We start from the raw sequence: 17,512 nt of genomic DNA on the forward strand, positions 1-17,512 counted from the left end.
AGAGAGAACTATCAGGGGAGTAACTCAAAACGGTAAATGTTAAAATATGTAGGTAAAACAAATTTAAATAAAATCCAGAAAGGAGTTGTCAAAAGTCCCTGAAAATTATAAGACACAAATTGAGGGGACATTTTGCGGTTGACTAGAGAAACCCGAGGAAGAGAGAATGCGAAAGCGAGAGAAAGGGCATTGTAATATGAGAAACTTCCTTTAGAACATCAGACGACCAGATCACAAGCGATAAGAGATCTGCCCTCAGAAATTTAATCTTTTTTTGTGAACATTTAAGGAGAATACAGGTAGAAAAGCTCCATCGTTTCGAAGCCTCTGAAGGGTCATTCGAGCAAGGACTGACGTTTTTTTGCCAAAGTATTCAGAAAACTATTCTTTTAATCCACAAAATGCACTTGAGAAACACTAACAAATAAAAGCTCTCGTCTCAAAACATTTCCGAGAAGAAAGTGAATTTTAAAAGGAAGCAACGTAAAAAGAAACACAAGAGAAACGACAATAAGAAGGAACAAAAAGAAACAAAGAAGGAAGCAAATCAGCAATGAAAGAAAATAAGGAAATAAAGGGGAAAGCAGAAAGCACAACACAAAATTCAACCAAAAGCAATGCAAAAACGACTGATTCTGTTTTTTTTTTGTTTGTTGTGTAAGCTTCCCCAGGAGAGAGAGAGAAAGAGAGAGAGAGAGCTTCAGCTGGCTCTCTATTTCCCTCTCTTACCCTGTCAGACAGCACACAGCACGCACTTTCTTTTGCATTTCTTTCTCCCACCGTGTTCCGTGTTATTGTTGCTAATTTCGAAATGAAGAGTGATGGAGCGTGCAAAAAAATAAAATTTCGTATAAAAATAGCCAAAAACGAAAGAGGAAAAATCTCCGATGTACACGCATACAAATGTACATATGTACATACATACGCGAATGTGTGAATCTGTTTGGCAGTATCTATCTGACTAATTTTTCAATCAAACAAAATTCTAGGGATTTTGTGTTTTGTTTGAAACTTTTGAAAATTATTTCAACTAAAATAAAGGAGAACTAGAAAAGCTAACGCACACAAAAAAAGAGAGAGACGTAGGGAGATTAAGAGAGTAAACGGATGGCAAAGAGAGGAAATCATTGGATGGAGTAAAATAACACCGAAAGCCGCCGATGGCTGGACATCTTATTATTCAATTGCATTTTTATTTGAATTGTTTCCAAATCTAGTTATTTTTTTGGTTTCCTTTTTGGTACAGGGTACATTTTTATGTGCATTACATTTGTATAAACATATCATATCCATTTTTCACCTACTTTTTGTTAAAAGTATTTTTCAAGCACTTGTAAAAAAATAATCCCGCAAAAGTTAGTCTTTTGATGTGTCTGTTGTTTTTTTGTTTTATTTTTTTTTAGTTTGAGTGTTTTGGCTAAACTGACGCAACTTTTTAGACTGTGACGTCGTCTGCGACGAGACGACAAACGGCGGCAGCGACAGCGACGGCGACGACGACAGTGGACGACGACGCGCACGGTACGGCTAAACAACGTCAAATGAAAGCGTTGACAAGCTGCCAAAGCGGCTGGCAGTAAAGTAGAAAAGCGGCAACGGCAGCGAATAGTGCCGTACAAAAAAGATACAAAGCCAAGGTGTAAAAAACCAAGAGAGTCGCTCTATGAGATACAGTAACTTTTATATGTGTGTGTGTGTGTGTGTGAGTGTAGGTGAGAGAGTTACAAACTTGAAGAGCGTATTTACTGCCTCACCTTGCAGCACGTAAGCCTTGGGAGAACCAGCGAAAGAGTGGGAGAGAGAGAGAGAGCTTCAAAGAGAACGCAGCCTGCGGGTGTCTGTCTCCGCATGTGTGTGTTGTGTGCAGGCGAAAAAGCGTAGGCAGAGAGACCGCAGAAAAAGCACGCGCTCCACTATAAATGCTGTGCTTGCGAGAGTTTTTGTATTTGTGTGTTCTGTCAGCAGATGCTTGAGAGAGAACCGCACCCCACCCCGCCACAACACAGCAAACCTCTCACACCACCCTCTGCAACGTAGAAAAAGGGCACATGCTAAAAACAAAAGCCCAAAAACATCAAGCAATAAAGCTGACCAACTGGTCTTTCTCTCCCTCTTTCTCTCTCACCCACTCTCTCTCTTGCAGACCAGCAAAATGCTAAATCAAAGAAAAAAGGGAGAGAAAAGCCACACACAAAAACACACACAATGCTTAACTTTTCGCACTTTGGAACTGTTTTTTTGGGCCTTTTTTTGTTATTTACCGTTAGAATTGTTGAAGCACTTTTGTTGTTAGAACTGCTTTGGTTGTTGTTCTTCTCTCATTTGCACACTGATATAAAAAAATATACCAAAACCAAAAAAAAACTAAATGTCAATGCAAAACCGAAGAAGGTTTCTGTTGTTCTTGGTAAAGATTATTTTCTGCTGATTTTTGTTATTGTTTTCTCATGGTTATTTCTTTTTGTTGTTTCTGTGTCTGCGTCCGCGTTGCTGGGGTCCTTTCTGTTGATTATATTCCACATATGAGCTTTTTCTTGTTGGCTAGATTTCTTCGTTCTTTCTGATGTTTTATGTATGTTTCTAATGCTTCCTCTTTCGTTCTTTTGCTTGTTGTTTGTTACCCGCACAAATGCAATGACAGAAGCAAACTAAATGCTGCCGCAGCTCGGGAATGGCTTTAACTTTGGCTGCGCTGCTGCTGCTGTCGTCGTCGACGCAGGCCAGTGGCAGCAGCAGCAGCAGCATTCGCAAAAACAACAAAGGCGCACACACAGTGCAGTGAACGTATGACAGAGAGAGGGAGAGACAGACAGAGAATGTGAACTGAGAGAGCCAGGGTAAATTAAACTGAAGGTAAGGCATCTGTAAGGAGAGCAGCCCCTTTTTGTTTCTTTTTACAAAAACTTGGGCGATTCAAGTAATCATAAGAATACAGTAATTTGCAAGAGCATACCACAAGAGATCTGGAATAGGAACGAGGCTGCCACCTTACCTATTATTAAAAACATACCTTGGAAAGAGCGCACGTGACGCGTTGCGTGCTGGCTTGTATGTATGGAGGTATGAATGTGTATGTGTACGTCTCTGTTTGTTGCTTTTCCTCTTGCGCTTGTGCATAGCGAAACAGGAAGAACAACAGCAATGGGTAGTAACTGCGAGCGGGGGCAGAGGCAGCAGCAGCAAACAAGCAGCCAACGCTGTGTAATTGTATGGGACAGAGCCAAAGAACATTAGGGCGGACCCCCAATAAGTGCAGGGAAGACAGACAGGGGAATACCCATTGCAGTTTATTTTCTTTCGATGAGGTCCACTCGGGAGCAACTACAGTATACTGATGCGGTGGTGAATTTGTATGCATGTTTGTGTGTGTGGGAGGTGCTGATTAGCTAGAACTTGAATAAATCTCTTTTGTGGGGCCCTAGCAATTCCAATGCGAACTATTGCTTTCAATTCAATTATATAAAGGGTCATTCCAGCAAGCTGCACTCCACGATTCTATTAGCCCGGTGGATTACAGGAGCGGTAATCTTGACAGATAACACCACCATGGTATTGGTATTTGGAATTGTTACAAGTGTTTCTGTGTGTGTGTTGGGATATAATAGTTTTTAATAATCTCATTCATCGAAGGATCGAGGTTTGAGGACCACCCTAAAAACCGACATTCATCTTGGTTAGCTTCCCTAAGATGCTGAGTCTCTATCTCTCTCTTTTGCTGTTGTTTCTGGTTCTTATGCTGGTGATGATGGTTCTGCTGCGTCATTGTTTCATTACACATCAGCTTTACTGCTTCCTCTCTTCCTCTCCACTCACCCACCCCATCCAAAGCGAACCAAGCTCACCACTCACTCTCTTTCTCACACTCACTCTCTTTAGCCTGAGCCGAGCGTTCTTTTCCGCTGTAAGTTGTTGTTACTTGATGCTGTCTATGCACTGTTTCTTGCGTGTGCTGCACGAAAGGTGTATAAATTCAGGGATGAGGAACTCTGAGGGAAGAGTAGATATGCCTGCAGGAAGTGGTACCTTTTATTCAATGTACCTTGCCTCCAAAATGTTTTGCTTGCTCTTGCATTTCTGCCCTGCCTCTGTGCTCTTCCCTCCTCTCCTATTGGCTTTTGTTATTGTTATGATGCGTCGACGTCGACTTCAGTGTATGCGTTGCGGCAGCGGCAATTTCGAAACGTGCTGGCATTTGTGTGGAACGGAACTTGTTTGGACATGCATGGACTCGCTGCAGCGGCAGCGCGGCCAGCGTTGACAGCGGCAGCGGTAGCAGTGCTGCTTCAGCCCTGGGCAAAACTTTGCAGCGTGCTGCTCCCAAGAAGCAAAATAGAGAGACAGTACGAAAGAGAGAGAGAGAGAGAGGGAGTGTGAAGGGTGAGAGAGAATAAGTGGAGTAAGAGATGCAGAAGCTGCTGAGCCGCAGAAAAATGTTTGTTTTCATAATTCCTCTCTTGCATTCCATTTTGCTCTACGTTTTAGAGAATATGGTACTGAGGTTCTTCTGAATGAAGGAGGTACGAAAAGGGACACAGAAGATTGGTCAGAGGGTGGGTAAAAGTAACGGTAGGGGGCGGCTGAGGAGGTGGTCGAGTGGAGAATGCCAGCAACAATGTAGCCATCGTCGCAGGGTTCATTGGACTTATTTTTGTTTTTCTTTTTTTTTGTCTCTCTCTATCTTTCTCTGGTATTTGCCCCACTCCGCTTCCCCCAGACAACCCGGTGCTACCTTTGTTACGCGTTTCTAGGTCAAAATTTACAATTTTAAATAACTGCATCCGCCACTAAGACGAATCGAAATTCAAACAATCTATCGGATGGGGATGTCTGGCAATTGCAAAACCTCGTACGATATTTCGGTGGAATTCGCGGATTGTACATGAAGGTACCTGACAACCCCCTAAAACCTTATTCAATTAGTTAATATAATCGGAATAGCCCTCATGGGAGCTCATGGGAGTGTCATATATTGGATATTACATACAACAATTTAGCTATTTGCAGAATCTTAAATGTTATACATAATGTATGTATGTACATAGGTACATACAAATGTATGTACAACACGTGTATGGATAAGCTTCACCTTGAACTTCAACAAACTCCAAGGGCCAGACAGTGTCTATTATTAATCCACAGGCGGATCGGATCGAATCGGATCGTATGGGATGCGGGGGTTATTTGTTTCTTTTTTTTTTGGGGTGCAATTACCTTCCAAGCTTGTGGTGTCTGTGGTGGGGGCTGTGTTTGCTTAAACCAACTTCTGGCCAGGACACGTGTCAGGTGTCAGATATATAAAGGCTACGGGACCATCGAAGAAGGCATCAGTTAATGGCTTCGCACCACCCAGCGAAGTCCCAACCACATTTGCAGGCTCCGTCGTTCCAGTAACTGGTCTAGTTCCCAGCAGCAGCGACCAACATGAAGTTCTTCGTTGGAATACTAATTGGTAATTGGTGGCACCACCGAAAGGCCGTCCACCTAACCACCGTAATCATTTGCCATTTCTTAACTTGCAGCGAACTTACTGATTATAAAGTGCGCGAACGTCGCCTCGGCTCGTATTATCAGGAGAACCACGACCACGACCACTGAAGCCTGCACTGAAACACCGCCAGAGTGTGGTTGCACGGAGACGACATCCCCCTGTGATCCGACCACCACAGAATGTGTCACTACCGATGAACCTTGCTCCACGACCACCGAAACATGCACCACGACCACCGAAGCCTGCACCGAAACACCCCCAGAGTGTGGTTGCACGGATACGACACCCACCTGTGAGCCGACCACCACAGAATGTGTCACGACAACTAAACCTTCCACCACGACCACTATAGCCTGCACCACTACAGCCTGCACCACTACAGTCTGCACCACTACAGACTGCACCACTACGAAGCCACCGTGTGGTTGCACGGAGACGACATCTACCTGTGCGCCTACCACCACACGCTGCACCACCACTACAGAATGTGTAACGACCACAAAGCCTCCCACCACGACGACTAGACCCTGCACCACTACCACTACTAAAGCCTGCACCACTACAGCCTGCACCACTACGAAGCCACCGTGTGGTTCCACGGAGACGACATCTACCTGTGCGCCTACCACAACACGTTGCACCACTACCAAACCATGTGTCACGACCACAAAGCCTCCCACCACGACCACTAGACCCTGCACCACTACAACCACTAACGCCTGCACCACTACGAAGCCACCATGTGGTTCCACGGAGACGACATCTACCTGTGCGCCTACCACAACACGTTGCACCACTACCAAACCATGTGTCACGACCACAAAGCCTCCCACCACGACGACTAGACCCTGCACCACTACCACTACTAAAGCCTGCACCACTACAGCCTGCACCACTACGAAGCCACCGTGTGGTTCCACGGAGACGACATCTACCTGTGCGCCTACCACAACACGTTGCACCACTACCAAACCATGTGTCACGACCACAAAGCCTCCCACCACGACCACTAAAGCCTGCACCACAACAGACTGCACCACTACAGCCTGCACCACTACGAAGCCACCGTGTGGTTGCACGGAGACGACATCTACCTGTGCGCCTACCACCACACGCTGCACCACCACTACAGAATGTGTAACGACCACAAAGCCTCCCACCACGACCACTAGACCCTGCACCACTTTAAGCACTACAGCCTGCACCACTACGAAGCCACCATGTGGTTCCACGGAGACGACATCTACCTGTGCGCCTACCACAACACGTTGCACCACTACCAAACCATGTGTCACGACCACAAAGCCTCCCACCACGACCACTAAAGCCTGCACCACAACAGACTGCACCACTACAGCCTGCACCACTACGAAGCCACCGTGTGGTTGCACGGAGACGACATCTACCTGTGCGCCTACCACCACACGCTGCACCACCACTACAGAATGTGTAACGACCACAAAGCCTCCCACCACGACCACTAGACCCTGCACCACTACAAGCACTAAAGCCTGCACCACTACGAAGCCACCATGTGGTTCCACGGAGACGACATCTACCTGTGCGCCTACCACAACACGTTGCACCACTACCAAACCATGTGTCACGACCACAAAGCCTCCCACCACGACCACTAAAGCCTGCACCACTACGAAGCCACCGTGTGGTTGCACGGAGACGACATCTACCTGTGCGCCTACCACCACACGCTGCACCACCACTACAGAATGTGTAACGACCACAAAGCCTCCCACCACGACCACTAGACCCTGCACCACTACAAGCACTAAAGCCTGCACCACTACGAAGCCACCATGTGGTTCCACGGAGACGACATCTACCTGTGCGCCTACCACAACACGTTGCACCACTACCAAACCATGTGTCACGACCACAAAGCCTCCCACCACGACCACTAAAGCCTGCACCACTACGAAGCCACCGTGTGGTTGCACGGAGACGACATCTACCTGTGCGCCTACCACCACACGCTGCACCACCACTACAGAATGTGTAACGACCACAAAGCCTCCCACAACGACCACTAGACCCTGCACCACTTTAAGCACTACAGCCTGCACCACTACGAAGCCACCGTGTGGTTGCACGGAGACGACATCTACCTGTGCGCCGACTACTACAGCCTGTGTCACGACCACTGATGAACCTTGCAAAACGCCCACTACAGAATGCACCACAACTAAAAAATGCAAAACTACCACGAAAAGAATCAAAACCACCAAAAGAGTCAAAACCACAAAAAGATCCAAAACCACCACCAAAAAATGCAAAACCACCACAAAAAAGACGACCACAAAGAGACCGAAAAAGACCACCACCAAAAAATGCGAGCCCACCCCAAAGCCCTGTTGGTTGCCCATCAAATGGCCCTGCCTCCCAACACCAAAGCCCTGCCCCACCACCCGCAAACCAAAGTGTGGATGCAACTAGTGGGGGACCGGAATCCCTGTGGCGCAAAGATATCGACAAGATGAAGCTGACTGAATGTCAGTAAGAGCGGTTAACACGGATAGTTATTGTTTTTGTTTTGCTTATATTTTGTTAATTGTTACAATTATTTTAAAGCTTAAATATATTTTATGTATGCATATCTACCGGTAACAACCAAAGATAATACTAATTTCGATTACTCGGTTACAATAGAAGAGGTTGGAAAATTAATACCAATCATTTTACCATGACAAACGAGGAGGAACGTGTGAGACGCTTCGTACGCGTCACAACTTGTATTCATACTTACATATGTATGCATGTATGCATTTATGTACATATGTATGTATGTAAGTATGCACATATTGCACCAAAATCAACAGCAAATATTCGATTACGCTAGCTGGGAAGTTGTATGTGAGGAACGTGGACGTGGACTAGGACAAGAAAGTCCTAAAACTTGTTTACTCTCTGGCCGCGTGTCTGAAGCACCTCGATGACTGTGAGAGGCAGGCGAAAACATGTAATAAGTAAAGCAAAAATCCAAAAGCAACAAACATTCAAGCAGAAGACGAAGAGCACAAGTCGTGGCAGGAGGTGGGATGGAAGGGTAGGAGGGGGTCAGGTGCGTTGTAAGAGGGAGAATCTCACAAAAGGAGAAGGGCAAAAAAGTTCAAAGTGCATGACGGCATGCAAAGCGGAAATCAAGCAAAAATCATGCCAACAACAATCACAGACATGCAGTAAATGCTGTAAAGAGAGAGAGAGAGAGGACTCCCAACTGTAATTGTAGTTCGATATTAACACACAAACATCAAACCCCAAACAAGAATCAACACAAACAAGAAGGAAAGTGGCGTGGGCGACAAAGTAAAACAGAGACAAAGAGCGAGAAAGAGAGAGCGGCTTTGGTAGCTAGCTGAAAACCGGGTGAGAGAAAAACAAAAACAAACAAGGCTTCCCCACTCTCTGTTTGTGTCCCGTTGCTGGAACTTAAAACCGAAACAGGCTGCGTTGAGAGAGAGACAGAGGGAGAGAGAGAGAGAGGATGACGAATGAGCATGTGAAACAGCAGGCAGCAAAAGTAAAATGCGTCGCAAAAATACAGCGCAGGTGCGAGAATGGATATGACAGCGAGGAGAGGCAGGAAGCAAAAGGAGAGCCAGCGAGAAGAGAGAAAGAGAGAGCGAGGAAGTAACTGTAGCAAAAATGGTTAATCAGAGAAGCAAAAGAAAGCTGAACAAATTTCGATTAGGACTTAGAGCCAAAGTAGAATATCTTACGATCCAGTACGAACGCCATTGGCAAACCAAAGAGCGAGAGAGCAAAAATGCGAGAAGAGAGTTCTCCATGAGAGCTTCATGAGAGCAGAGCTTATCGGCGGAAGGAGCAGGACAGGGGGCAAGGTACTAGCAAGAGAGGGATAGAGAAAGAATTTCAGGAAAGGAGAGAGCTTATTTTTGGAACGCAGCGTGTTGAAATGGAAAGAAACCGGCGGCAGCTCAGCACCGGTGTGTCCACCCGACTGTGCAACAATTTGTTGCCGCAACATGTTGAACATCACCCAAAAGAGCGGCTGAGAGAGAGTACCCAAAACAAGAGAGCGAGTGCGTCTGCTGTATCCTGGCTCCAAAGGGTTGCATTATGAAGGGTGGTGAAGGGGCAGGGAAGCCATTGCAGCCCCCACTCTGGAACCATATGACATTGCAATTAGAAATTGCATTATGAAAGCTATTTATTAGCATTTGCCAGCAATTTGAGGGCTAATTGGAATAATTAAGGCTACAGCTGAATGTTCTGCACCCCCCTCCAGTGCTGCTGCCATAATTTGTAAACCTATTTTTGGATGACATTCGACGGTACAAACATTTGTATGTCCCTCTTTCCCTTTTGTTTCTAGCTTCATGCTCAAATTCGGATTGGCTTTCGGCCAGACGGTGTTTATTTTTCCCAAGCCATCAGACATAAATATTTATGAATATACATATGCACATACATACAGTTGTGTTCAATGAAATAGTAGTGCCGTGCCACACAATTTTCACAACTATTTTTGAGACCCTTCCAGTCTTTCGAATTGAAGAAGTGATACCTTTTTGAAAGCCTGAAATGTTCACATTAGAACCCAGAAAGAATCCTGGAACATTTGCATTCCATCTTCTTGTTTTACATGACTTTAGAAAAATACCCATGAAAACTGCTGTTCAATAAAATAGTAGTGCTGGGTGCAAGTATTAAAAAAAAATTAAAAAACAAATTTAATCAATTCAAAAAAGTTACCATCAGTAAGCTTAGTTTATATATTGAATATTTTGATGAAAGAAATGTTTGAATATAGCGGTACTTTTGTTTTTGGAGCGTAGAAGTAATCAATGAACGGTCCAATATGGGAGACTTTAGAATTCGACTAAAAACTAAAATCAGGAGGTATAATGAAATTCAAAACTAATTTGAATGTGCTTTTACTGTTATATTAAATAGTTTAAACTAAAAGAAGCACCCTGAAAAATGATTTTTTTGCGAAAAAATTGTCTTTTAGTAGAATATCGAAGATGGTTGAAGGCAAGACCAAGGTCTTCAATATCCTCAAAAGTTATGAAAACAATTTTATATCGCTCTGAAAGTGTTTTGATAGTTAATACACGACTGATTACACATTATTTAGTTGCAAGAGGTCCCCGGAAGCTACGCGTTTGAGAATAAAAGCACATGGGTACACGACTCATGTTTTGAAAAATGAGGACATGAGGCATGTGGACTGGGCCGTGTCACAGTCCGAAAAATACTTTTGACAGATGAGTGTAAAGTTGTTTTATATGGTAAGGAAGACTCAAAAGAATATGTTTTGTGTTCACAGATATCTGATAACTGCCCAAATTCTTGAAAAAAACAACATTGGGCATGTTGGGTTGACCCTTATGGGCTACAGCCCATATAAACTCTTACTTCCTAGCCTTATACTGACGTATTTCATAAAGTGGTGTGTGCCAACATACTTTTTAATACAATACAGTAATATTACTATTGAAAAATGCCTATCAAAAGGATCTGTCATCAAGATAATGATCTGAAACACGCAAGAAAGCTCGCTAGGAATGGAATTTTATCCGAAGAGGTCGACACTTTTCCATGTCTTGCTCAGTCTCTAGACCAAAAATCCCAACGAAATCTTATTGTAAAATGTGAAATGTGTTATTACTATTACAAATCCGTCAACCAGAGCACAGTTTTGCCAAGGTGTTTAAGAATTATAGTCTCAGATCTTATTTAAGCTTGGGCAGTACCTTATTTACAAATGACAGGTGGGCGTAAGGCCATAGTGAAAACAAATTTGATTAAAAACTACATATTAAACCTCAAGAAACATATAGAACATGAAACATATGCACTAATTCCAGTTTCGTTGTTTTTTTAAATTTTCTAAAATAAACACTACTATTTTATTGAACAGCATTTTTTATAGGTATTTTTCTTAAGTCATGTAAAACAAGCAGATGGAATGCAAATGTTCCAGGATTCTTTCTGGGTTCTAATGTGTACTTTTCAGGCTTTCCAAAAAGGTATCACTTGTTCAATTCGAAAGACTGGAAGGGTCTCAAAAATAGTTGTGAAAATTGTGTGGCACGGCACTACTATTTCATTGAACACAACTGTATGTTGAAAAAGTAAAAAATTTGTGAGTAAATGGAGATGTTCACTCAAGGGCGAATATTTGTTATCGAATTGAAGGACCCAGTTCTAAGATCGTTTACCATTACTTTCTAGAATATGCAATCTCTACCGATTCAATGGGTAATGAGAGCCGTCAACATTCCCCAGTGTTTATGTAGACATTTCTCAATCATCCGCTCCGTCTTACACGTTCACGTATCGATTTACACAACGGAAAAAAGCAAACCAAAAACAAAACAAAAAACGAACTTCAGTTAGCAACCGAAATCTGAAAGAAATGCGTGCCAAAAACAATGAACTACAATGAGCCACTGAGAGTAAATAGAGTCCAGCAAAAACAAAAAGTGAACAGGCGGCAGCTGCATAACAGGGCGTATGAGTAATTCAGCCCCTTCATTCCCTTCAGACTTGTTTTTTCGCCGTCTCGATAAGCTCGAAAAAACCCGACAAATGCAGTGCAACGCAACAAAAAATCCCACAAAAAATATATAATAGCACATGTGCAAGTGTTTCAAACTTCTGGCTTTCCATGGAATTTTGATTGGCGAAAAAAAGCAAAACGAAAGGGAAAAGTGGAAGGGCAATGCTTATAAATACCCTACAAAAAAAATGTAGAGCGAGAATTTCAGATCACCAACAAACACCACAAATTTCAAGGAGCCATACCGATTTATTTTCCCCTCGAGTTGCGAGTACTTATCTATAAGGATCGATTCTTCCGCAAAGTCGGACTAACAATATCAATTAACTAAATTTCCCAACCCAAAGCGAAAATTTATCAATTTTGTTCCGTATTTTTTTTTCAATTGTTGAAGCAAAGTTTTTCTTTATTATTGTTCTCTACAATTAACCTTCCACAAAATCTCTGGTTAATATTTAGAAATATATAAAATTTTTCAGAAATTCGACTCTAAACATTTTTTTAAATTATAGTAACAGGAATATGGTAATAATTAATAATATTTTTATAAATTTAACCCTTTCGTATTTAGATACTTATTGACTTACCCAGCCGCATTGAACCGGTGGGGTAAACACAAATTGGGGAAGCAAAACGAAAACAAAATGCAAGTGAGAGCCGTCGAGTCGTCTTCAGTTTGAGTGTTTCTTGTTTACAGGTTTCCTGCTACCAGAGAGCTGAAAATGAAAATGAAATAATGGGGTTATTTGCAGAGAAAGATGAGTCCCACTCCCACCCACTGAAATATTTATGAAATGGGAACAAACAGAAAGCAAGAGTAACCAAACACTTTGACAACCCTGGAGGCTACTGCTCTCTAGTGGAGCGAAGTGGAGTGGAGTGTCGAGCCTTTAACCCTTTTGGCACCGGCTGTTAAGTGCACCACTGGACGGAAGTACGCCACTTCCCCTCTCTCTTCTCACTATCTCTCCTTCAGCACCTCTCGTACCTTCAACCACAAACGGAAAACGAAAAATTGAAATTGCTGAAGCCAAAAAGTATTCTCCAAATGGGGACAGAAACCCTGCAAATCCTGGACAAGCCAGTAAATTAAAACAAAACCAAAATGTAAACCCTTTTTTTGTGATTTTTTGTGTCCGTCAAACGATATGCACAGCAGCAAGTGCTTCTTCGTGAGTTTTAAGCAGAAATATATTTAAATTTGGCGTACAACTTGTAGACACTTGGGGAGGGGAGTGAAGATCTGTCCAGCCTCGTAACCGTGCCAAGCAATCAAGGAGTGAAAAGGGAAAATCAGAGGGATTGGATGACTTAATCATAAAGCACTTCATATCAGAAAGATATCAGATATAACCATGAGCACAAGTGGATACATACATATATCCCACACAAGCATCTGACAAATATCGATACAAACAACAAACAAAGTCTTAAGGTTTTCGGTATGATAAGAATGCAGTGTACACATCTACATCCACAATCTTCAAGTATAAGTTGAAGGTCTCTGCTTTTGGCTACAATTTGTGCTTGTAATTTCTTCCTCAATTCTCGTTGAATCTCGAATGGTTTTGAATGGGATGAGTGACCTGGGGCTGTATCATAATCTGGCCTATTGGAATGCCTCCTTCAATGCAATTTCAATTGAATGCAATGCATTCAACTCGCTTGAAGTGAATTTTGCATGAACTTGACAGGTCAACTCATTAGCCAATGTCCCCCACACACCCTCTCACCTCGAATTCGTTTTCCACCAACCATATATGTACATATGTACACACATAGCTTGATGGACAGACTGACGGACTGACTGGCCGACTGATTGCCACCGCCCAGCCACTAAGCCCTGACTCTGAATCTGAGTCTCTTGCTTTTGATTATATGGGCTCGCCCCATCATCAATGTCTGATTGTTGTTGCTGCTGCTGCCGCCTCAACGCGACGTCTATACTGCGCCTATGCGGGGCACCGCGATATGGCCGCACAGTGGCGCAAAAATGAGTAGCGTCAATTATGGAAATCATTCGGCATTCAAGTGCATTTGGAGGGACAATTTTTGTGTTTGCCAAGTTTAAGGTAATTTTCATAAAATTCAATTTAGGGGGTGGACATTGCTGGAATATTTTTATGATGGCTCAGACAGCTGCTTTAATCCACTGTGTGTGGGTATCATGCGTAAGAGGCCTTGCCTTTTGTCTTGTTTTTCTTTTACATTTTTACGGAGCCTGTTGATGTGCCTTGAATTCTCTTCGTTGGATTGCATTCATTCTTTATCAGTTACCTTGGAAAATTTTACCATTTTGAAGCAGCAACAATCCACTGTAAAATTTTTAACATTTAACACACAAAAATGAGACTTTGGAGACATTTATACAAGACTAGCTTTGATCAGAACATACTTTTTTGTATGAGCATCAATGAGGGAGCAATGCTGGTTATGCAGCATTATCACTGATTGCGGCCCACTGTGCCGCCTCGGCATGCAATCGGCCTTTCCGCCATTTGCATTGTGTTTTGTCGTTGCGGCTGCATTTTCCATATACATATGTACATATGTGTGGATGTATGTACATTGCTCACACATATGCAGAATACAGAGGCAAACACACACAGAATGCAATCAGCCCATGCCTATGCGTGCGTGTTTGGGGCATGTTTGTTGCATATAGAGAGAAACCAGCCAGCAATAACAAACACGTAGACTCAACTTGTATGCCAGTTTTCATGCATAATTTTCGTTTCGTTTCGGGTTTTGCAGTTTTCTCGCTCACGCTCCCCTTACAACGCAAGCAACCCATCGTCACCCTGCACTCGAGCGACCCCCCCGCCCTCTATTAGGCGAGCACCCTCTTTTCAGACCCCCCAAGCACCCCACCGAAAAAGTCTGGGGCCCGACTTTTAACATTGAAAACGAACGTTGACATAAATGCAATCAGCACGCGCTCAAAGCAATCTGACAGACAGTCAAAAGAGAGATAGAAAGAGAGCGAATATGAGCGATAAAGCGGGAAGGAGGAATAGAGAAAAAGAGAAACATATGCATGAGAGAGAACTGCAATTGCAACGCTGATGTTTCGACGTCTGCCTGATGACGTGTGTGCTGCGGATTCGGCAAGACAACAAATAGTGTAATATGATTTGCATAATCATCGATAAATAAATCGATTTCAGCAATAATTTAGCAATGTTAAATTGGTTGCAAAATAGAATTTCGAAATGTTTTAAAGGTCTAATATTATTTATTTGCTTCTCTTCATTTCCCACTTATTGCTGCTGCTTTCTGTTTATTGCTTATTATCGATAGCTGGAACTGGCTATCGATTACACATGACATTCCGCAGCGTAATGCCGGTGGGCAGGAATGTTGTGAGTGGGAAGCTTAATTGCATTCAAGGATTCAAGAAACGAAGATTTGAATACCCTTAAATAAAAATGTAATACATTTTTCTGGCATAGAATGATCTTTTGTCCATATGTATTTTTCTATTTATTTATTTATTAATTATAGATCGAATTTTCTGTTGATCTCTTCGTCATCATACCCTTAGCAATGGTTGTAGAAGGTAGAGTTTACGTCTGCTGCTCCTGCCCCTCCACTCTCTTTCGGGGTGGGCATCCTGCTGACGCTGGTTTTCGCTCCCTCCTGCTGGCTGACGTGGCCACACCACTCTCTCTCTCTCTCTCTCTTTTATCCAAACCTCTGCTGATGCTCCCCCCTCTGTGCCTCTGATGGTTCTACGTCTCTGTTCCACTCGTTCAGCTTCTCCTACTCTCACTCTTTCTCTGCTTCTTGCACTCTCTCCCTTTGGCTGCGACTGCGACTGCTTCTGCTGCTGCTGCTGCTGCTGTGTGCCGCTAGCATGCATAAATCAATCAAGTTGAGTGTTTGCTCATAAAATGCAAAAAAAAATAAGAAAATTGAAACCAACACGGCAGCACGCTACGCTTCTCTCTCTCCCGCTCATTCTCATTGCACTCTAACCCGAATGACAAAGGCGCTCAAGTGTCAAATGCAGCAGCGGCGTCGGCCGGCGGCACCCACTGAGCCCAACGCTGACACCGCCATCGACGCTGATGTTGACGTCGCTTGCTGACGCAGGATTTTGATGATGCTGTTTACAGTAACAACAAACATGAGGGGCTGTGTGGGGTGCAAGACACTTTGAAGACGCCTCTCCCTCTACAGCAGGTGACTTCCCAACTTGCTTGGAACCCATCTGTCTCTCTCTCTCTCTCTCTCTCTCTGGGTCCGTCTCCGTCGTTAGGGCAACTCTTAGCTTTTTTAATCAAAATGGTGAAAATAATGCTAAATAATGTCCCGGTTTGACAGTGGAATGAAAATCCAGACAGAAACGAATCTGAGAAGAGTATTTAAAGCTTCGTTTGAACATTTTTCTCTCCTGACTTTGCTCCATTTTTTTTTCTCTGCCTTCTTCTCTTCTGTTCTGTTGTGACGTGTAGAGTTCTCTCGCCTTCTCCCTCCCACTGTCTAACTTGGTTATCAACGCCGCTGCCGCCTGCATGGCTGTCGTCTCAATCGCGTTCGGGCATTCGGCAAGGTGTGCCCCCCCGCCCTTTGACTGTGTGTGTGTCTGTCTGTCTGCCTGTGTAATCAGTGTGGCTGCACTCTAATTAGCAGCAAACAAATTTCCAAAGTGGCAAACAGAGACAGAGACAGAGACAGAGAGAGAGAGAGAGACAGACGGAGTGCATGAGTGAGCCTTGCACTTTGTGCTGTTTGAACTTTTCACTTTCGAAATTCTGCTGCAACTGCCATTGGCACTGCGCTGTGCGATACGACAGAGCAATCATCACGTGTCCATCAGCTAATGTATTTCACAATCATTTGTGGAGGGCAACGTTAACCCAAAGGCCTTGTGTGTCTGCCAGTGTAGGGTATTTGAAAAGTCTACTTTCCCAATTGGCGCATGCAAACGGTTTCAGCTGATGTCCCACACACACACACACACACACACACCACAGAGCGAAACAAAAGCGAATGCAAAACACTTATCAAGAACAGCAGGAGAGTGTGGAGCAGGGGCATGGGCAGGGGGAGCGGTGTTGCTGGAAGAGATAAAGAGAGCAGGGCTGAATGAGGGCGGCCGCCTCTTGTGGGCGTACGTTTGGTTTCGTTTTTATTTGATTTCACCCCCTCCCCCTCACGTCATCTTCTACTGCGTAGGCAGCATAATCAGCAAAGAAAAAAACAACAAATCAAAATGTGCATGCTGGCTCTTGTTCTGGTTGTTGTTGCATTGATAAGAGTGGATGAAGGCAGAGCCAGCAGATCCGAAGCACAGAGGAACAACAAAAAAGGAGACACTTGTCCGCAAGGTACAATATGAAAAGGTATGTCAGCCCCACAGAGAGAGAGAGCAAAGGCAATAAATAAAGATGAGTGACGCTCAACCATGGTTAAGATATCGAATTTACTATGTATACTTTATGGGTTTTGGAAACCATTCCAACAACTGCCCTTAC

General features: G+C 43.7%; 2 protein-coding genes across 5 annotated transcripts in view; one reads left to right on the forward strand and one right to left on the reverse strand.

The window, feature by feature from the left end:
- LOC117890671 (uncharacterized protein DDB_G0271670) overlaps positions 1 to 17,512 on the reverse strand; it is a 38,434-nt gene that overhangs the window by 10,495 nt on the left and 10,427 nt on the right. For 2 of the 4 annotated variants that reach the window (XM_034795652.1, XM_034795678.1), the window contains exon 2: positions 12,620 to 12,748. The gene's annotated coding sequence lies outside the window, so the exon portion shown is untranslated. Of the gene's footprint in view, positions 1 to 1,304; positions 1,548 to 2,261; positions 2,643 to 12,619; positions 12,749 to 17,512 lie in introns of those variants that run through there. The other 2 variants (XM_034795662.1, XM_034795669.1) reach the window with 2 other exon arrangements.
- Positions 5,317 to 7,650, forward strand: LOC117896499 (mucin-2-like). The gene is made up of 5 exons (XM_034804850.1): positions 5,317 to 5,449; positions 5,520 to 5,593; positions 5,726 to 5,801; positions 6,144 to 7,501; positions 7,555 to 7,650. The coding sequence occupies exons 1-5, from the start codon at positions 5,422 to 5,424 to the stop codon at positions 7,648 to 7,650; spliced, it is 1,632 nt and encodes a 543-aa protein (XP_034660741.1). The 5' UTR covers positions 5,317 to 5,421.

Source organism: Drosophila subobscura, chromosome A (genome assembly GCF_008121235.1).
Source record: "Drosophila subobscura isolate 14011-0131.10 chromosome A, UCBerk_Dsub_1.0, whole genome shotgun sequence".
Classification (NCBI taxonomy): Eukaryota; Metazoa; Arthropoda; class Insecta; order Diptera; family Drosophilidae; genus Drosophila; species Drosophila subobscura.